Raw genomic sequence first — 23998 nt, forward strand, 5'->3', positions numbered from 1 at the left:
TTTTCTACGTGAATGTTGATAGATAGTCTTTTCCGTATAAATAATCATAAGTTTTATAGTGCATTTGACATTCCCGCAAACATGTTATAGAACAAAGGAAAGCAAGTATAGCAAAGAAACTCAAACTGGGATGATCTGTTTGAACAAAGGAGCTCGGGTGTAATCAGTAAGAAACTCACAAGAAAATATTTCTCAAGGTTCATATCATCGCTTTACTGCATATAATAAAATGTATTTGGAAAAGTTTATACATGTAACTTGTAATTGATTAAACGGGTGCTGATCGGGCAGAGGGATATTCAGTGAAAGAAAACAAAGGAAAATTCACTCTTCTTATGATTTAGTCGAGAAAGACAATAATAATAATTATATTGCTACATGTCAACAAACGATGAATTTTGTTTGGTATTCATTAATAATAAAAATAGAATATATTATAATCTAACAATAGTCACATATTGATTGACATACATATTATAAAATAACATTAAACAATACTTTAAAACAATTGATACCCAACCATATCATATGGATTATGAGAAATATTACACAAAATATATACAAATATAAAGTTCCAACGAAACTTTGAAATACGATATATTCAAAACTAATACCTATGATTCAAGAGTATTTGGGGTGTTTTATAGAATGTTAACAGCATAAGAAGCTTTTGAAATTGAAATTTAAAAGAGGCATTCTTTGCTGCATAATGATCAAACGAAAATAGAAAACAAATGTTTATACAAATTATAAGGACCATTCTGACACCAAGTTTAGAGTGTTGAAAAAAGTTTTTATCATGTTGCAAATTCTCAAAATTAACCAATCTTTCACATTCAAAGTTTCTGAGTACACCGGTCTCCTCGTGTCACATGATGAAATTGAAAATGGAATTGGGGAATGTGTCAAAAAGACAACAACCCGACCGTAGAAAAAAAACACAGCAGCAGAAGGTCACCAACAGGTCTTCAATGTAGCGAGAAATTTCCGCACCCGGAGGCGTCCTTCAGAAATGTTTAATAGATAGCACACTACAGTTAGATGTGAAGTTTTGTATGCTGGCCTTGTGGATTTTTCAAATACGAGAGCTAGTGTCAATAAAATTTATTGTTAGATATCTGAAGATTTAAATATAGCCTTCATTGTCGGTTAATGGGAACATCAATATTATGTTTTGTATGTAATATTGTGTGTTCACCGTATGACAGTCCTTAATTAAAAGTAATTCTTTTTCCCACTTTTTGTCGAACTAACTTGGTGATTAAATTTACGAAAAGAAATGAGGCAGTAGACATGTATTTTATTTTTGCAAAAGCATTGCAGTTCGTCTTTGAATGAAACATTTTTTATAGAAATATTGTTTTTTTTTATTAATAAAACAATATGATGTCTGTTTGTACAGGATGACAAATTAAAGATAAATATTCTTATACAGTAGGCATTTTTTACTTTTTGTTATACATAAGAAAAGGTCGTCTCTATTTTGTACATGTTTTGCAGTTCTCGATCTAATCACATTCAAGATTTACTTCAGTCTCTGTTCTGAATGTTCCTCTTGCTTCCGTGCTTTCTTACAAATTAAGCCTATTGTTTATGTCATATGTATGTAATCAGTATGCTCCAAAGGTTTGAATTCCAGTAGTTAAAAGGAATAAATAATATGTCTTATTGGTGTATCCATTAAAAAAAATGTGAATTTAATTGCTATAAAACATTGCATAAAGGGTGGGAAATATCTCACAAATTTTCCACAAAATTTGCCAAAATTAGAATTCAACCCCTTTGAGTGGTACCTTTCTTGAAACTATTTACATATACATGTATCTATTGGTGTATTATGTGATTTGTTCTAATGTGCATATATTTTATGACATAATCTCTGTAGGTGTAATACCACCAAATCATGGCACGTCACATCAGGTTATATACGAAAGTAGGTCGAAAAATATATTCCTTTGAATTTGACAATTGAAGTTTAATAATTCTATCTTTTGTTGCAGTAAAAACTTTTCTGGGTCATAAACATATGTTTTGGGTATTTCAAAACACAATTGTTTATTTAATTAGGGATTTCTTTAGAAAATTTTGTAATCTTGAGGTTACATGTTTGCTAAACCTTGTACACAGATAAAATAAGGGGACACATTTGATTGGTTAACTTGCAAAGATGGTTATTTTCTTATATGCAATGACATGTTATGTTAAATTTTTCATACAGTACTGGACAGGATAAATAATGCCAAGTATTTCTTAATTGAAACAAAGATAAAATCTGCACCTTTTTTTGAAAAATGCAAATTTAACAAATACTAATCGGGGAAAATCAATGGTGGTATTATTCCTGTATCAGAGGAAAAAAGGTCCATAATAATAATAACCTACCTAATTTGTTGACAAAACGGCCTCAAACATTTTGTCAAATAAATGTTTAATACATTTGTAGGTAGCACACTACAGTTAGATGTGAAGTATAGCATGCTGGCCCTGTGGATTTTTCAAATACGAGAGCTAGTGTCAATAAAATTTATTGTTAGATATCTGAAGATTTAAATATAGCCTTCATTGACGGTTAATGGGAACATCAATATTATGTTTTGTATGTAATATTGTGTGTTCACCGTATGACAGTCCGTAATTAAAAGTAATGCTTTTTTCCACTTTTTGTCGAACTAACTTGGTGATTAAATTTTACGAAAAGAAATGAGACGGTAGACACGTATTTTTTTTTCTTTTTTGCAAAGGCATTGCAGTTCTACTTTGAATCAAACATTGTGAAATTTTTGAAATATTAAGGCTTTTCTACTTCAGGAATAGATAACCTTAGCTGGTTTTTGCAAATTAGAAATTTTGGAATTTTGGTCTTCAATGCTCTTCATACTTTTCATACTTCATACTTTATTTGGCCTTTTTAACTTTTTAACTTTTTTGGATTCGAGCGTCACTGATGAGTCTTTTGTAAACAAAACGCACGTCTGGCGTATGCACAAATTTAGTCCAGGTATCTATGATGAGTTTATTGTTGGAATATGTGACAATTTCAAACCCAATCTTTCAATATCTTATGGTATTTGAAGCAGAATGTTGCCATGAATACACAAAATCGTAAGGAGATTTGATCAATTTAACTTTTGAAAATCAAATATATGAAATAAAACATGATTAAACAGTGTTTGGTTCAATTTTAATTCTATTTTCTAAATGTTAAGTGCTATGAAAACACGGCAAGTCACACTGAACGTATCCCATTAAACATAATAAAACAAATCTTGATGTTCTTATAAACCCACTTTGATCAGTTGTCTAGAAATGATTTTAATTGCACAATAACGTTAACTCCATATTTGGAAAACTTATCATGGCAAAAAGGCCGAACTATATTCCTAACTATGAATTTCTACCTTAGTCATGTTAGTCTGCTATCTTTAATATTTACCAATGTTTCTGTGAATTTATAATTGATAGCGGCCTTCATAAAATGGGACAAGAATTGTTACATCTAGTTTTAAACAGAGCAGGCACCAGATTTCCGACTGATGGGAGCATCATTCACCCACAGGTCCTTAACACCTGTAAGATTGTGTTGTTAACGCGTTTGCGTCTATGTTGTGGTTCGTCAGCTTTGTATTTTTAGTATTATTTAGCAATGACGTGAGTTTTATCTTTGACTTGTCATTTTAACTTAGGCCGTGTTCACATTGACCTACACTCGGTGTTGTGTTTGTGTAACTCATACATTAACAAAACATAATTACGTTCCCATTGATAAAACTCAATGTTTTCATGTAATTTAAATCATGCTTTGTATACATACAGTCGATACTCAATATAGGCCTTGTGTAGGTTAAGTGTACCCAAAACAAGGCATTAAAAATACTTATTTTACCATGTATATTTATAAAAGAAACTTTTTTTAATAAACTTGATATTTATAACAATTATTAATAACAAAAATTATAAAAATATTTGGCTAATTTGATATAAGAACACTTTACATGTACATAGCTTTATTAACCCCTTATCAAGACATTTATTAACATCATCATTGCTGAACACACTATTCATTTGAAAAGGTCTGTCCCGAATCCACTGGACGTGCACAGAAATATTTGTCACTAGTCTTTACTCAAACAACGATTCACTCATATATGCATTACTGAAAAAAAGTAAGAACATGTTTTCTGTCTAGTATCTCAGATCAGTTAAAATGCACTCAAATATAATAAATAAAAGCATTTCCCCCTTTGCCAAATACTCCTTGGAAAAATAATCGAAACAAATACAAAAGATAGAAATATATGATCATCGACTGGACGTACACATAAATATTTGCCACTGGTCTTTACTCAAACAACGATTAACTCATTAATTCATGACTGATAAAATAAGGGTAAATAATTTTGTTTGTCTAGTATCTCAGATCCGTTAGAATTAACTGAGAAATAATAATAAAACAACATTACCCCCTTCCTTTGGCAAATACTCCTCTGAGAAAAAAATACCATTTGAAACAAATACAAAAGATAGAAATGTACTTATCCTTAACCTCTCAATTAATTTTCTTCCTGTACGGACGCTGATGCAGCTTACGTTTTCTGATGTGTAAATCATCAAAATGGCTTTTATAAAGGAGCAAAAACAAAAAAGGGGAAGGGCGTAATTGAGTCAGATTTTTTTTTCGCGCAAACGTTTTTATTCATTTTTATTCGATGCTAGCAGTCAAATTCAAAAATATCTACCCCCCTCTTTTTTACGTCAAATTCGGCGTTAACTAACTGCTAAAAGGTGTGCGAAAATATGCATTCGTTTCTACGTAATGAACATTTAAATGGCATATAGTTTACAAGTTTGAACAAATCTTATGTACAGGTAACTAAACAAGGTATATAGATGTGAACAACTTTAATGTGAAACTAGTGTGCGTTACATAAAACTAATTGTAAACTTGTTTACTGTACATAACGTTTGGTATGAACACGGCCTATCTCTTTTGTATATCTGCCTCTCTTTACAAATGGTTAAAAACGATACATTATTACAATCAACTGAATGATAACATAAAACTCTATTTTGAAGCTTCAGGAGGCTCGCGGGTATAAGATTATCAGAATAAAAAATAATCATTTATTTTTCATTACAAATTTTATTTATTACCTTTAGTAGTTGTAACTTGTGGTACAAAAATCATTCCACCAAAAAAACTTTCGTGTTGGCCCCAGGTGACTGTTGAAATATAGATTTCATTGAAAAGCTCCAAATTATCTCTCTTTGTTGCAAATATGCCATTTTTGACATTAAAATTCAAATATCTTTTTTAACTCATCGATGACCTATATTTTCATTGTTGTTTTCGAATAAGCTGTACATAAAATAAATAACTGTAAAATTAAAGCGAATTTTGTATTTTAGCTCTTTTCCTATTTTGATATTTCCGCTACTTCTCCTATAAGATCAACAGAAAAAAAGACATTAACAAAAATGTATGCTTCTTTCGAAGGCCTCTTTTTGATTGTGAGCGTAAATGAACATTAACCCCATTTATTTTATTTTATTTTTCAGTTAAGTATAAGATAAAATTCATTTAAAGAAAAATATAGCGAAATCCTATATTAAATAAAAAAAAATCTGTTGACTATTCAGTTTGTTTACATTATTTCATTCCAGAGAATAACATGTTTTAAAACAAAATTGAGGGACGCGCTCGTGAAATACATGTATTATTAGAGAAACTGTATATCCTACATAGTTACGGATGGCGATGCATCTTATTGTCAGTGTATGCCGATGTTTGATTAGGTAGTAATTAAATGTTTAATAATACTGTAGGTGCTGTTTTACTTTTAGTAAACAGTTCATGCCCAGTCAATACTTTTTAAAACTATTAATCGATACACAATCTTTTAACGAGGGAAAATCTTTGCTTCCAATAAAAGAGAGGCGAAATTCGAAAATAAACGGACAACGCCATGGAATTTTAAAAAAACCAACCGAAAGACAAACAACAGCTAAACTGGAATGAAAAACACGAACCCCCTCAAGAACTAAGTTGGTCTTTGGTGCTCCAGTAGGTAACGTTTGGCCACCATAGTTATACTTAATATGTAATCTGATGTACAGTAGTTGTCGTTTGTTTATGTAATATATACGTGATTCTCGTTTCTCGTTTTGTTTATATAGATTAGACCGTTGGTTTTCCCGTTTGAATGGTTTTACACTAGTAACTTTGGGGCCCTTTATAGCTTGTTGTTCGGTGTGAGCCAAGGCTCCGTGTTGAAGGCCGTACTTTAACCTATAATGGTTTAATTTTTAAATTGTTATTTGGATGGAGAGTTGTCTCATTGGCACTCACACCACATCTTCCTATATCTAATTAAGTTTAATTTGGTAGGTCACATTTTGGGAAAAAGAAGACTGGATTACGTTTACAAAAAATTGTACATATCCGTATGTGAAGCCGATAGTCCGAATGACCTGTTCCTAGCAGCAAATAGTGGGGTTTGTTTTTACAATTCACCGTTTACATTTAACTGTCAAGGCCTTTTTAATTAAATTTTGTAAAATATAGTATCTTTACGCGTCTATCAAAAATAAGGAAATGCGTACAAAGCAGTTTAATGGTATGTACTATTTTGGTTGAATGGTCCAAATTTGATCGAAAACGATTAATCAATTGTATCTATACACATTTTGTAGTGAATAAGACGATAAAGGGATAATTAAGGAAACACCTATATTTTTTAAATATGATTTAAAAAAAAAAAAGATAAAAGAATGCAAAATGATCAAACATCAGCGTTTATAAACAAACACACATACTTTACATGTGAAAGAACCAAGAGTATTGTAAATAATTAGCCAAATCATTCATTATAAAATTGTAGAAAAAAGATTAAAAAAAAAATGAACAAATTTTGATATAATTTTTTTATAGAATGATATCATAATGTTTTTGTTTTTTTTTGTTGTTTTTTTTTGGGGGGGGGGGGGGGGGGGGAGAGGAATGGAAAAATTAGGAATTAAAGGTACGAAGAAAATTAGCAGAGATGAAAATACTAACCACAGTCCCCCATGTCTGTAGGTAATATTGCTGTGTTTTGTCTTGAATTGAAGAATATATTCTATGATGTTAAACATTGTCTACAATATGAATATGATCGAAAACTAGTTCGTTAGAATGTCATCAAAACATCATTGTAGTACTTGATAGCACATATTTACCAATTAGCCAAAATGAACACTTTTTGATTTACAATCTTTATGAAATGGGATTAAATCGAACATGTCAAATGATGACAAAAGTTTTACAACACCTTATGCAAATATCTCAGTGTCACTGACATTTATACTCACTCATATCACATCTTTTTATATTAAGTTTTGAAGTAAGAACCAAGGGAGGTGGATTTATTATGAGATTTTTCGAATGAATATTCTGGAATGTTAAAAAGAAGAATAAATTAGAAATAACTTTGTCAAAAAACATGACGAAAAGCCTTCATAACTCATATTTTGAAATTAAGGCAAAATGCAGAAAATGAATGTGTCCACATCATAAAGTAAACTTTAACACAAATGATTAGCAATCAGCCCTTTTAAATCCAAAATGACGCAGTTTGTCTCCACTATTAACACATTTTACAGTGAAACTGTCTTTCTTTTACCCAGCTGGCTCTCCTCTACCAAGCTAGGAATATGACAGTTGTTAACCATTCGTTTGATGTGTTTTGAATTTTGATTCTGCCTTTTGATTTTGATTTTCCTTTCTGAATTTTCCTCGGAGTTCAGTATTTTTGTGTTTTTACTTTTTTCTCTCACATTTTATTCTTTTTATATACACCTGTACTGTTTATGGATGGGTGTCCTTTTAAATATTCATATTTTCTTCGTGCCTCATTGATTAAAAAAAAAACATTTTTCATTTGATTGTTGGTTAAAAATAGAAACGAAAGTAGATTTAAAACGAAATGGAAATACCCAACTGAATTGCGTAAACAAAATGGCAGGTACGTAATTTTAAAAGAAGTCACAATTTCTATAGAATACTACTACTTGGACACGAGCAGACGGAAGCCGTTAGTTTAAAAAAATATTTATTTATAGTGAATTAGGAAACAAGTTATTACAACTAATACTAATCCGCTTTACTGGTGCGAGTGCTGCCTTATAGTGGCATTAGCTTGCTCTTTTTCGAAATCTACAAGGGTTGGGTTTTTACGTTCAAGAGAAACGGAAGCCGTTCTCTCGTGAATTCATTTATTTCCTTTATTTTTAAAAAAATATGTTCGAATTATATATCACACGAGAACAGATGTTACTCCTTATAGGTTGCATTTCTGTAAATATTGACAATGCACTTTCCCATAGTATCTCCTTTTACGACTAAAACTATATCACTTTTACTTTGAAGTTTTGAAAAAAATCTTATCCTAGAATTGAAAGTTCATATGCACTACAATTGTTTTCAAAGGTAAAAATATAGGGCTGTGCGGCATATTTTCAACGTTTATATGCCCTGAACTTCTCAGAGTTTAAACTAACACTAGTGTTCTTAACTACCCCTTCCTCGAATGAAAGGTTACCACAGATTTCAATGTAAACAATATGCACATGTTTATTTACTGGTAACATTCCCAAGTTATATCTCCGTGAAATGGAACCATAGAGCATAACTGGGAACCAGTATGTAACCATTAATTTTCTATGAATGTTCAAGATCTTCACAAAAGAGGCGTGGTTTGGGAAACAGCTGTATTTACATTTAGGTTACAAGGAAGTAATTATTTACATAGGCGACAATGGTAGCCTTATTTGGTCCTGCCTTTTCATTATGAAAGATCCATTGAAAAAAATTTCGAATTCTGAATTATCATCACCTTTGGGTGTAATTGCAATGGTCAAACACATATGATGCCGCAGCTTTTTTGAAAGAAAAATGGCGTTTTTTAAGGGTACTCAACGGTTCCGGAATTTTCGAAATAGTATGAATGAAGAACACCCCTTGCTTAATTTGACACAGAAAATGATGCTTGTCGGCATAGAGAGTTTTCTCTAAATTTCTCGCTATTTCTACATCGATGGCCAACACCCATTTCTCACTATTTCAATTTTAATTTCTAATTACCAAGGCAGCAGAAAATAAATTTACTTCTACCTATTATCTTGGATGTAAAATCTAGGTGGCACCAGTCATCTTTATTTACTTCCTTTTAACCTATACTTACTCATATTGAAATAAAATCGGATAACCTTTACGTTAGTCGATTACTATATACTACTGCTGCTTAAGTTCAAATTTTTGGATTAAAGATACAATTGTTCACCATTCAAAATGACTTTCTTTACAGGTACCCCCCTTTACAGAAAACGTTACTTTTTACAGACTTGGGGACATTGACCAGCTTATTTTGACTGTTTGGTTATGTTTAAAACGCGGTTTTTGGTTAATGAAGTTCGATTAAGGTCTATTAAAGACTTTAGGCTAATGCTTTGATAACTGTGTCCAACTTATATGTCTTTATCACGAATATATGGACACCGTTGCATGAGAGTCAAAATATTTTATGAAATAGACTATAAAAATGCTGAAACTAAGAATTCATCATTGCTGTTATGTGTTTTAAATGAATTGTGTTTAGAATATTCAATTCGACGATACTAATGAGAAACATGTATAGCCTTTGATTTTTTACCTATTTTTTTTTATATTTTAGGGTCATTTGGCACATTTTAGCCATTAAAAATACAAAAATTTCGCTTATATGAGCAAAAATAAGGCCCCTTTTTTCAGATATGCAAAAATACATTCAGTGTTATCGAGATTGAGGAGAAATGATTAAAGACAGAGTCCTTGACAGAATTCTCGTTTTTACAGTAGATTAATGAACCCTACCCCTGAGACAAAAGAACAAAAAAACAGTAAAAAATTGATATAGACTATAGTTTCATGGCGATCAGCAATTTTCTTCTGATATAGTTTATCACTAAGTACCTTGTTAATTTACCGATCCAATTTCTAAAATATCTCGCAAAATACAGTGATGCGCCAGAAATGGTCATTTCGCTTTAGGTTACAAGGAAGTAATTATTTACATAGGCGACAATGGTAGCCTTATTTGGTCCAGCCTTTTCACTATGAAAGATCCATTGAAAAAAATTTCGAATTCTGAATTATCAACACCTTTGGGTGTAATTGCAATGGTCAAACACATATGGTGCCGCAGCTTTTTTGATAGAAAAATGGCATTTTTTTAGGGTACTCAACGGTTCCGGAATTTTCGAAATACTATGAATGAAGAACACCCCTTGCTCAATTTGGCACAGAAAATGATGCTTGTCTTAGAGAATTTTCTCTAAATTTCTCGCTATTTCTACACCAATGTCCAACACCCATTTCTCACTATTTCAATTTTAATTTCTAATTACCAAGGCACCAGAAAATAAATTTACGTCTACCTATTCATCTATTATCTTGGATGTAAAATCCAGTCTTCTTTATTTACTTCCTTTTAACCACAAAGTGCAACCTATAATGAGTTTTATTAGCCAGTCGGTTTGTATACAGTTGAACCATTTGATCAGTATCACGAATTATTATTGCAAATCCAACAATCATTTGATTCCTAATATTGCAATGTTCTCTCTTTTAAAATAGTTCAAACAATTGTATTGCAATCACTAGTAGATCTATGTTAAAATCACATGCATCAGTATCAGGGATAATGTATTTATAATATAAATCTTTTTTTATGACATGTTTATTTCAGACACAGAAACAAAAACCATATCATTAGCACTGTATCGTTATATGTGTCAGAACATAGTTGGATCAGAGAATCATGTTAAAAATTTGAGATTGAGAAATACTGTCAGGGATAATATGACGAGCGAAAAGTTTATTACCTATATCACAAGTGGAAGTTTTGGTGAAGGACTTGAGTTGAGAGGAAGTGATTTAGATGTAATGCATGTAAATAAAAAGATGGAGGTCTATGAAAACGTCCAAACGTCTTTAAATTCAAATGTTTTATATTTGTCAATGGAAACAGATGATGTAAAAGCTGGTTTCGCTCAGTTGCAAGTTAAACAAAATTATAGTCCAAGTCTAGTTGAATCCTTTGAAGAACATAATGGAAAACATTATATTTCGAACACATTATATAAAGAAGCACTCGAGCGTGATTCAAATAATGTAATTCATGGGCCATGTATATCTGACAAAGAAGGAACATATGACTATGCCTTGTGCTTACATTGTACTTCATGGATATCACAAGCATCACAGTGGATAACAAGATCAAATAACTCATGGCCAAGTTACAAGGCCAAACAAAGTATTATAAAACATGGAGTACTTTTTGTACCAGTAGGAGTAAAGGGATCACCAAAAGAGAATATAGAATGGCGAATTTCTTTTTCTGTTGGTGAAAAATTTATTATTAATACTTTTACACATACACAACTGCTATGCTATGCCCTCCTGAAAATTCTTTTGAAAGATGTAATATCAACCTACACCGAATGTGAAGATTTACTCTGTTCATACTTCTTGAAAACAATTATGTTCTGGATATCAGAAGAATTACCACAATCAATATGGAAACCAGAAACTCTTATACCTTGTTTTATGCGATGTTTAAGAAGACTGATTTATTCTGTTGACTATTCAATTTGTTTACATTACTTCATTCCAGAAAACAACATGTTTGAGAACAAAATAGAGGGACGTGCTCGTAGAATACTGTTAGATAAACTTTATAAACTGCATAGTTACGGATGGCGATGCTTGTTATTTTCAGATCAATTATCTAACTTTCAGGTCTCAATGTGGATGATTCCTATTGAACTACATACATTGCATACTATTGAGTTTGCAAGAACTGTTAATTCAACATTATTGTATTTTGCTGATTATATGTTCGATGCTATTGAGCAGGACACTTATGTTTACAAAAGAGGAATACATCAGATAGTTTCCTGTCATCAATCTTCACTAAAATACTTGAATACATACTGCTTGTCAGTGTTTTGTGGACAGAATGCGCAGTTTATTCAACTGAATAGTTCTAGAAATAGTAATAAACGTCAATACAATCAATACAAATCCTGTCTTTGTACTCTCCTGCAAAATATTTATCATGACAGTGTTTCTGGATGGCTGATGTTAGCTTCGTTTTTCTATAAAGTAAAACAATATAGTAATGCTTTACACATCATCGCATATTCGATATCGAAATATACCCCCGAAAAAGTATGCCGCTTTATGGAAATGTCGGGTAGTCATTATCAATTTTCCGACTTGCAATTATTCCAGAAAACAAGTATTGTACAATTGTGGAAAACAATGCTGATAGATCATCTGACATTTATAATAAACTCTGGGCTAATACCAAATGAACTACAAATGGAAGTGGAACATACAGAATATTTTATTTCCTCTATAGTTTATGCTTATTTTCTAAACATTTTATGTCATTATCATCTCAATAATATCAGACAATGTCAAAATGGACTCAACACTTTACAACTTATTATAGATGAAAGCTATTTTATTGAAAATAATAAAGTATTTCAATCTAAATCCTATAATATTCTCGGAATAGCTTTACAATTGTTAGGAGAAAGTGAATCCGCCAGGCATGCATTTATGCGGTCAGTTGAAATAGATCCGGATTAAAGATACCACTTCTGTAAAGAGACGTACACTTGTGAGCCCGTTGTGATATATGTGCATTCAGTTGAACAACTCGTAAAAGACTGTAAAACATATTTTACAGATATGAATTTCCATTCAATCGATTTTTTAGGTTTTCTAGAACTGTATATTTTGTTTAGTACAAATCTTAAAACTATGAACTATGTTAAAGGGGAATATCGTAAATGTTGATTGTTGTAACCATTTGAAAGTTTCTTTTTTATCATGTCAAATAAAACCCTATTCATAATTTTTTCATGAAAGTATGAGTTTTTATGTGGTGGCAGAGACAATAATAGGACCTGGAATAAGGAGAAGAGTATGAGAGACACGAATTAATTGAGCGATATAAACTCCGTATGCAGGCGCTGCCGGAAAGTTGCTACATAGAAATGGAAAGTTCTCAATTGGGAAGATGAAATCATCTCTTTTGTCGAAGAGCTTTGTTTTCAACCAACCCTCATTTTCAATTTCTAGATGTAAGTCTAGATATGAGTCAGACTTAGCTGTATCTGTAGAATCCTTTACATCTTGTTCGGTGGGTTGAATTCGTTCAACATAGTCACCATATTTTGTGTTATTTAGTAAAAGAATATCATATATATAGCGGAACGTAACGTTATTTACCTTTATTTCAACCAAAGAAATACTTTGCATTCTAAAGTTTAATCCTTTCCAGTGATACAGTGAAAATTTCATCACACTACATTTCATTGCATATAAGAAAGTAACCATAAGATATTGATTTCTTCTTATCTTACGTCGTAAGAAGTACTGTTTGAAATCAGCCTCATAATAAGAAAGAAACAAGTCGTCAAGAAGAGGGACACAAATGGTTCCCATTGAAATTCCGACATTCTGTTATGAAACAAGTTCATCACACGTATTAGATATGTTGTCAATCAAAAAAACAAGAGTCTTGATTATATCAGTTTCAGAGATTTTTTTGTTTATATAGAATAAACGTTAATCTCTTATTAAAAGAATTTGATCAATTTATCCAGCATGACAAATACAAATACAGGGGAATGTCAATAAAATTCCCAAATAAATTCCATAATTGGAGATACCAAAACACAAAGTGATATTTAAGGACAATTTCTAATGTGTATTTTAAGACCCAATTAAGAATTGAATGTCTATCCTTACTTTCCATGATGTATTAGTATACATAGTAATAAAGGCTTCATCAACAGTTATGGTTGACTAGACTTTTCACTTCAAATTAGGCCGTCAGTAGCTGTAGCTACTCTTCCATCGATAATTTCATTATTGTATGTCTTTGTTAATTGCTTTTTTCCTTAGTATACTCCAATTAAAAACATGCCCTTTTTCCCGGTTTTATCTATTACCAATAATTGCTCCATTTAACATATGCTGGACAGGCATACTAATATATTTACCCCATCACGTTATTCGTGTTCTTCAAAAAGCCATGAGTATCTAATTCCGTGGTTGACCTTGACCACTGTCTGTTTTATTCTTTTTTAATTTTCTCTATTGGGGTGAAATACCACCATTGATTTTTCCCTATTAGACTTTGTTAAATTGGCACTTTAAAAAAAATTGTACAGTATTTACCTTTATTTCAACCAAAGAAATACTTTGCATGTATAAAGTTTAATCCTTTCCAGTGATACAGTGAAAATTTCACACTACATTTCATTGCATATAAGAAAGTAACCAACACGGGAAGTAAACAACCCAATTTTTACACTGTTATTTACTGGTTACCTGCTTTGGTAACTATGTAACCTTAACGTTCCAAAATATTTTAAAAGACCATCAAATAAAAAAAGAATGATGCTTTCAGACTTCCAACATACATATTAACGACTCAGAAAAATTTAAGTGCATTGAAATGCAGGGTTAATTTTCTACAACTGTCAAATTCAAGGGAATATTTTTTTAGGCCTACTTTCGTATGCAACCGGATGCGACGTACCATGATTTGGTGGTATTATACCTAAAGAACACCTAAATTTCAAATAAACTTAATGTTATTTTTTTCCCTCCAATTGCAAGTTATTTCAAGCATAACTGTGAAGTTAAGTCTCAGTCAGAGCTATAGTTTCAGAGAAAATCACTATAATGTAAGACTATATCCTACGGCAATTTCAGTCAAATTTCTTCGAAAAATCTTTATTTCAGTGTATCATTATAAAATGCAGTGTTGACCAATATCTGATCATAAATTCATGATCTATGCATTCAAACAATTAAATAGAATACAAAAGAAAACTTTAAGATGATAAACAATTTAATTGCACCTTTTAGATAGAGTTCATTTGAAAGTCTGTTTTAGTCTGTTTTGGCCCATTTTTCCTCTATCCTTCCTTTTTTCTCAAAACTTGATATCTTTTGTCTAAAAAATAAAACAAATGTGATTATTTTCCCACAAAAATGAAATAAATGTAATGTTTAATCAATAATTAAAGTGTTTTAGCTGAAAGAACTGTCTCTATAAATGTTAACAGTCTACACGGAAGTTTCGATAAGCCCTTATGTGTAACTTGAGTTTTCCGTCTGTTCCCCTAGTGTGACAAATAACGGTTCCCTTTCAGTCAATCATTTATTGTTACTGGTATCAAAGTCTTTTTATTTACTCATAACAGTATTTTTCTAATAGATTTACACAAAAAGTCCTCTGTCTTGTATTTTACATTAGAAATTGGGGAGAATGAGTAATAAAAAAATACCTCAAAATGTTTTTAAAAAGGGTGATGTCTCTTGGAATGCTGATACAAAAAATATATTGGTAAGATTTATAAAGTTTAAGTATGTGAAACTGGATTCTGATGTGTATAAATCCAGGGCAAATAGGTGTTTAAATGATTTAAAAAGTAAAATCACAAAAATACTGAACTCAGAGGAAAATCAATTTGGAAAGTCAATAATCACATGGCAAAATCAAAAAACAAAACGCATCAAAAACGAATGGACAAGAACTGTCATATTCCTGACTTGGTACAGGCATTTTCAAATGTAGAAAATGCCGGATTAAATCTGGTTCTATAGCGCTAACCCTCTCACTTTAATAACAGTCTCATCAAATTCCGCTACATTTACAGTATTGTCTGTGAAAAATGTAGACGGCACAATGGCAAATTGTAAACTTTTGCGGCCAAAACAACAAAAAAACATGACAATAGTTGATACTTACTCTAATGCTGAAGCGTCATCTGCAGACCAATTCACATATAAGATTTTTTCAACAGAACGCTCTTCAGAACATGGTTTGCACTGAAATAAAAAAATCACATGTTGTATAAACAAAACTGTAAGGGTAATTTAATATTTAACACAGTAAACTAAATACAGCTTCGTCTGTCCACCCATTTTACTTAGAAATCACAGGTAAACCCCTATTTCAAGGCAGTTTTACCTCAAACGTGCTTTCTGTGTCTAAATCCATTCTGAAAAGTCCACGTTTACAATGTATGAACTGGTTTATTAATAACTTTTAAAAATGAAAGTACAATAAGGTCAATAGTGCACATGTAGTTTCCCTAAATAGGTGTAATACCACCATTGATTTTCCCCTATTAGTCTTTGTTAAATTGGCACTTTAAAAAAAATTGTACAGTGTTTACCTTTATTTCTACCAAAGAAATACTTTGCATGTATAAAGTTTAATCCTTTCCAGTGATACAGTGAAAATTTCACACTACATTTCATTGCATATAAGAAAGTAACCAACACTGGAAGTAAACAACCCAATTTTTACACTGTTATTTACTGGTTACCTGCTTTGGTAACTATGTAACCTTAACGTTCCAAAATATTTTAAAAGACCATCAAATAAAAAAAGAATGATGCTTTCAGACTTCCAATATACATATTTACGACTCAGAAAAATTTAAGTGCATTGAAATGCAGGGTTAATTTTCTACAACTGTCAAATTCAAGGGAATATTTTTTTAGGCCTACTTTCGTATGCAACCGGATGCGACGTACCATGATTTGGTGGTATTACACCTATTGATTTGCTTCATATTTTATCAAACCTGGCTATTTATAGCTTACTTTACGATATTGGGATACTAGTGTATATAGTACTTTATTAGTCACATTTTTGTCCTTTTTCCTTTGTCCTGTTTTTTGTTGATTACTATTTTACTGACAATTATGCATCTCATCTTACTATAGACTATTCATACATGGTACTTGGGTTGCACAAATTCCTCGTGTTTGATACTCTTCACTACACAATAAATACTCTGTAACATGTCTAAGGGACCATTACAAGTATCTTACGGGTGTTTAAAAGAGGGACAAAAGATACCAAAGGGACAGTCAAACTCATAAATCCAAAACAAACTGACAACGCTATGGCTAAAAATGAAAAAGACAAACAGAAAAACAACAGTTCACACGACACAATATAGAAAACCAAAGAACAAACAACATGAAACCCCACCAAACACTAAGGGTGATCTCAGGTGCTCCGGAAGGGTAAGCAGATCCTGCTCCATATGTGGCACCCGTCGTGTTGCTTATGTGATAACAAATCCGGTAAATAGTCGAATTCGGTAGGTCACATTCATGAAAGGGAAGGGGATTGTAGTTTCGACGTAAGGAACATATCCGATATCATTTGTGAAACGGTTATTCCATAACGGTCAACCGACTCGTGATGGCGTCCGTAAAATTTACGAAGGGATGATTTCAACTTCACCATTTGGAACTCTTGGTTAAATAGCTTCCTTGTGAGCAGTAACCCTATATCAAGAAAAACAGGATAGGAAATGCAAGCACGGGAATATCGTTTCAATTGGGAGATAAATATAAAAAAATTAAGACGCTAACGTGAGAAATATAAAAATGTCAGTCGAAAATACATCTCCTTTGGTGTAAGTATAAATTGTCGTTTGCTCGTGATTATGTACTTGTTTTCCTTTCTGGTTAAAAAAAATATACCGTTTATCCTATATTATCAATAAAAAAGATTTTAAGAATTTGAGAATTACATTAAAAACGTTTTAAATAATTAAAAGGATCTAAGCTAGATCTACATACAATACCGGCGCACCTGAGAACCACAAAAATGATGTTGATGGTGCATGTTCGTCGTTTAGACTGTTTGTTTTTTGATTGCATTTCGAGTTGGGTTTTTTTGGTAGCCTGGCGTTATCAGTTTATTTTCGACTTGTGAGTTTGGTGTCTTATGTTCCTTTTTGAATCAGTAAGAAGCAATGTTTTATAACGATGAATAGAGTCAAAGACAAAACTTATCCATTTTAAGATTAATCGAGACCACAACAACTCATTAAAGCTACATTGCAATATAAGTTCTATGTTAACATCAATATGATGAACAACGGAATCCAGTTTTTCCTGGGATCGAGTCAAGTATTTTAGTGATTTTACTTTTTTCATTCTCTATGTTACATTTTCTTTATTTCATGTGTATTTCAGACACAAAACCATATCATTAGCATTGTATCGTTATATGTGTCATAATAAAGTTGGATCACAGAATCATGCGAAAAACTTGAGACTAATGAATATTAATACTGCCAGGGATAATATGACAAGCGACATGTTTAATATCATTATTACAAGTGGTAGTTTCGGAGAAGGGATGGATTTCAGAGAGGTGATTTAGATATAATGTTTGTAAACAAGCACACAGAGGTTCCTGAAGACAATAAAATGTCAAACAATGCAAATGTTACATATTTTTTAATGGAAGCAGATGATGTAAAAGCAGGTTTCACTCAGTTTATAGTAGAAAAAGTGAATTATCAATCTCTATATAAATGCTTTGAGGAACTTAATGGGAAACATTACTTCTCTAGCGCGTCCTACCAACAGGTGTTCTTGAGTAATACAAAAGGTGTAGTTCATGGACCTTGTATAACTGACCCAGTAGAAAGGGTTGACCTTATATTCCTTACATTGTACAACATGGATATCTCAAGATTCACATTGGATAACTAGATCAAACAACACACGAGTACCAGTCGGAGATAAGGAATCGCCTAAAGACAATAGAGAATATAGAATTTCTTTTTCTGTTGGCGAAAAATTTCTTACAAATACTTTTACACACACGCAATTAATATGTTATGCCCTCCTGAAAATACTTTTGAAACATGTTATAGCAATCTACATCGAATGTAAAGATTTACTTTGTTCTTATTTCTTGAAAACAATTATGTTCTGGATATCAGAAGAATTACCACAATCAATATGGAAACCAGAAAATCTTATCCATTGTTTTATGCGATGTTTAAGAAGACTAATTTATTTTGTTGACTATTCAGTTTGTTTACGTTACTTCATTCCAGAGAACAACATATTTGAGAACAAACTAGAGGGACGGGCTCGTAGAATGCTGTTAGATAAACTTTATCAGCTGAATAGTTACGGATGGCGATGCTTGTTATTTTCAGATCAATTATCTGACATTCAGATATCAATGTGGATGAATCCTATCGAACCACATACATTGCATACTATCGACTTAGCAAAAACTGTTAATTCAAAATTATTATATTTGGCTAATACCACGCGTATTAAGGATAAGCAGGACACTTTTTTATACCAAAGAGGAATACAGCAGATTATTTCCTGTCACCAATCTTCACTAAAGTACTTATACACATACTACTTGTCAGAGTTATGTGGACAATATGCGCAGTATGTTCAGCTGAATAGGTCTAGAAATAGTAATAAACACCTATACAAACAATACAAATCCTGTCTGTGTACTCTACTACAAAATATTTATCACGACAGTGTTTCTGGATGGCTGATTTTGGCTTCGTTTTTCTATAAAGTAAAACAGTATAGTAATGCGTTACAAATCATCGAACATCGAATATTCTATATCGAAATGTACCCCCGAAAAGGTATGCCGCTTCATAGATATGTCGGGTATTCGTTTTCGATTTACCGACACGCAATTATCCAGGAAAACAAGTGTTGTACAATTGTGGAAAATCATGCTAATAGATAATCTGAAATTTATAATAAACTCTCGGCTAATACCAAATGAACTACAAATGGAAGTGGAAAATAGAGCATATCGTATTTCCTCTATAGTGTATGCTTATTTTCTAAATATGTTATGTCATTTTCATCTCAATAATGTCAGACAATGTCAGGATTGCCTACGAACTTTACAACTTATTATAGATGAAAACTATTTAATTGAAAATTAGATTATGTTTCATTCTGAATCCTACAAAATTCTCGGTATAGCTTTACAATTACTAGGAGAAAGTGAATCCGCCCAACAAGCATTTATGCAGTATCTCAAATAGAGCCGGATCAAAAATATAACACTTCTGTAAAGAGACTTACACTTATGAACTCGTTGTAATATTTGTGCATTCAGTTGAACATTTTGTAAAAGACGTGTCAACATATTTCACAGAAATGTATTTCTATTAAAATGATTTATTTTGATTTTATTCAACTGTATATTTTATTAAGTACAAATCTTAAAAACTAGGAATTCTGTTCAAGTGGGATATCGTAAATGTTGATTGTTGTAACCATTTGAAAGTGAAATTAATCTTTATTCATAACTTTTCCATGAAAAAATGAAGAATATTCTTCCATATATATATCCCCCTTAGTTTTTTTAGTTAATTTGTTAAAAAAAAACCAACCACAACAGATAACTTCGCTTTAAACAGGACGAAAAGCCTTTATAAAGAATAACAAAATACAAGAAGTAATAGTGTTCACTAGTGAAGGTAAATTTTAAGATAAATGATAAGAAACCCGCCGTTTAAATACCAAATTAAGCAATTTGCAGACACTAGTAACACATTTATTTGGATGAGTTGTCTTTCTTTTACATAGCTTGGTGTACTCTAATATTCTTTTTTGGCATATTCACCCGTAATGACTAGTGTTAATGTGTATGTTTGTCATTTTTGATATTTGTGTATTTTTTGTCCTTTTAAAACACCATTTGATTATTGGTTAAAAATAGAAACGAAGTAAATTTAAAACGAAATTGAAATACCTCACTAAATTGGGCAAACAAAATGGCAGGTACGTTACTTTAGAAGAGTTCTCAATTTGTATATAATCTAAAACAATTTTTCAAGTTCACCATCATTTGTTGTCGAGTTTTTATATCACACACATTGAAATCTTTATATAAAATGCACGTAAATTTTTACTTACAAAACAAAGGTTGATCAATATAACACAAATGACAAACACAAGGAAATTTTAACGAAATTCCCAAAACAATTTTCCTACTTGGAAAAACAAGTTATAGAACAAAGTAATATTAAATGTCACTTTCTGATAAAGGATTAAAACCCCACCCGTACGTTCATGATTTAGAAAACGTAATGACGTTCTTCATACTTTATTTTATCTTTTCAATATATTTTACTTGGAAAAGACCATGGTTTACTTTTAAGTTGCAATTATACCTTCAGTAACTGTAACTACTCTTAAATCGGTAATTGATGTATTCTTTATTTTCATTTTTTGCCTTTGTACTGATTATACTTCAGTTTTAGCCCAACCTTTTTCACCTCATTTTACAAGTTGTTTGTGTGTTATGTTGTAACACACAGGTTAGTGTGGCTAGTACATGGCATTTGCATTACCAAAAATTGATACTAGTCCTAGTGAGGCAAAATATGGGACACAACCACGTCCATTGTATTCCTTTACGAAAAACAAGGAATCTGTAATTCAGCAGTTTGTGAAAATACTGTCACAATCTCTGCATGTTCTTCTCTGATTTACTTTACATTTCATACAACAGGACCATATTTTAAGCTTAATTTAAGATATCGGTAAAGCAGTGTTATAGGAAGTTACTTATATTCAAACTGTCTAGTTTACTAAACGATATCGCTAAGGTAGTGAATATCTATAATTATGACCATATCAATAAAAAAACTTAACAAAAAAAACACAATTGATAAATCACACAAATGATCAATATCTAAGACCTTCAAACATTCACATTTTTTATCTGTTGTTCAAGTTGAAAGTTCATTTATAGACAATCATGCTAAACATATTTATTTATTTAGATATCTTAGTAGACATGTTTCATGAGTTCTGTAGTAATTGAATTTTTTTGGCTTTAATTCTGTGATAGTACATATGTTTGACTTATTTCATACGAGAATATATGTTAATCCTAAAGTTAATTTTATTATTTAGTCGTTTTGTATCAAATTTTACAATTAAATCAGTATCACAAATGATCATTGTCAATCGATCAGATATTTTGTGATGTTTCCAATTCAAATTTTATTAAACAAAAACTTTGCAAGCATTTCTTGTGTACTACCAGTACAATATATATGTTTCTGTTGTACTGATTAAAATATATATTATTGAATTTCTTAAGAAATTATTTGTTGACATTATCCTGAGGCAGCATTATCAAATAAAACAGTTATTAAGAAACTAACAAAGTCAATTAGTAAATAGCTGAACAGGTGCCCGCAAGACATATCTAACATACAGGATCACATAAGATCCCCTAAAAATGTTTAGTGCATGGCTAGATGCTCAGGATTTTGTGTCTATGTCGTGAATTGTAGTCTGTTGTTTATCTTTTAAACGCTTTTGTCTTTTGTTTTGTCATTTTAACTTCTACTTGTTAGTTTGACTATGCCTTTGGTATCTTCTGCTCTTTTTTAAATGGTTTAAAGCAGTTTTTGTTCATTAGAATCATGATAGTAAAATAAAAAACGCGTCCATCTTTAAGATTAATTGATATTGCAACTACTCATTAAAGCTTAAATACAATAGTAGTGCAGTCTTTTTCCCCCTATTTGTGTAATATATTTCATGTTATTTTAGACACAGATACAAAAAATCTATCAATAGCGCTGTATCGTTATATGTCTCAGACCATAGTTGGATCAGATAATCATGTGAAAAATATGAGACTGATGAACACTGTCAGGGATAATATGACAAGCAACAAGCATCTTGTTATTATTACAAGTGGAAGTTTTGGCGAAGGGCTTGAGATGAGAGGTAGTGATTTAGATATGATGTTTGTTACTTAAATCATGGAAGTTTATGAAAACATTAAAACGGCTTACAATTCAAAAGTTGCATAGTTATCAATGGAAACAAATGATGTAAAACCTGGTTATACTCAATTGATATTTGAACAGAGGAATCGGCAAATTTCATGTAAATGCTGTCCAAAAATTAAAGGAAATCAATATTTCTAGAGTGCACTTTTTAAACAAGATATTGTAGATATAACAGATGGTGTAGTACATGGGCCATGTATATCTGACAAAGAAGGCAGGTATGACAATGCCTTCTGCTTACATGGTAGAACATGGATATAACAAGCATCACAGTGGATAACAAGATCAAGTAACTCATGGCCAAGTTATAACGTTAAACAAAGTATCATAAAACACGGAGTACTGTTTGTACCAATCGGAGTTAAGGGTTCACCAAAAGAGGATATAGGATGGCGAATTTCTTTTTCTGTCGGTGAAAAACTCATTATAAACACTTTAACACACACTCAATTAATATGTTATGCTCTGATGAAAATTCTTTTGAAAGATGTAATACCAACATACTCCGAATGTGAAGATTTACCTTCTGTTCATATTTATTGAAACCCATTATTTTCTGGATATCAGAAGAATTACCACAATCAGTATGGAAACCTGAAAATCTTATCCCTTGTTTTATGGAATGTTTTACCAAACTTTGAATTTTTCGAAAAACTAAGGATTTTCTTACCCCAGGAGTAGATTACCTTAGCCGTATTTGGCACAACTTTTTGGAATTTTGGATCCTCAATGCTCTTCAACTTTGTATTTATTTGGCTTTTTAACTATTTTGATCTGAGCGTCACTGATGAGTCTTATGTAGACGAAACGCAAGTCTGGCGTATAAAATTATAATCCTGGTACTTTTGATAACTATTTACACCACTGGGTCGATGCCACTGCTGGTGGACGTTTCGTCCCCGAGGGTATCACCAGCCCAGTAGTCAGCACTTCGGTGTTGACATGAATATCAATTATATGGTCATTTTTATAAATTTTCTGTTTACCAAACTTTGAATTTTTCGAAAAACGAAGGATTTTCTTACCCCAGGAGTAGATTACCTTAGCCGTATTTGGCACAACTTTTTGGAATTTTGGATCCTCAATGCTCTTCAACTTTGTATTTATTTGGCTTTTTATCTATTTTGATCTGAGCGTCACTGATGAGTCTTATGTAGACGAAACGCGCGTCTGGCGTATAAAATTATAATCCTGGTACTTTTGATAACTAATTACCAGATTGATATATTCCGTTGACACTACTATTTGTTTACACTACTTCATA

The 23998-nt window shown here is 31.6% G+C and overlaps 1 protein-coding gene across 1 annotated transcript; it reads left to right on the forward strand.

Annotated features, from left to right (window-relative positions):
* Positions 1-7993: 7993 nt before the first annotated feature.
* Positions 7994-22701, forward strand: LOC134696836 (uncharacterized). Its single transcript, XM_063558789.1, has 3 exons — positions 7994-8000; positions 10761-12068; positions 22490-22701. The coding sequence occupies exons 1-3, from the start codon at positions 7994-7996 to the stop codon at positions 22699-22701; spliced, it is 1527 nt and encodes a 508-aa protein (XP_063414859.1).
* Positions 22702-23998: the final 1297 nt, after the last annotated feature.

This window comes from Mytilus trossulus, chromosome 14 (genome assembly GCF_036588685.1).
Source record: "Mytilus trossulus isolate FHL-02 chromosome 14, PNRI_Mtr1.1.1.hap1, whole genome shotgun sequence".
Lineage (NCBI taxonomy): Eukaryota > Metazoa > Mollusca > Bivalvia > Mytilida > Mytilidae > Mytilus > Mytilus trossulus.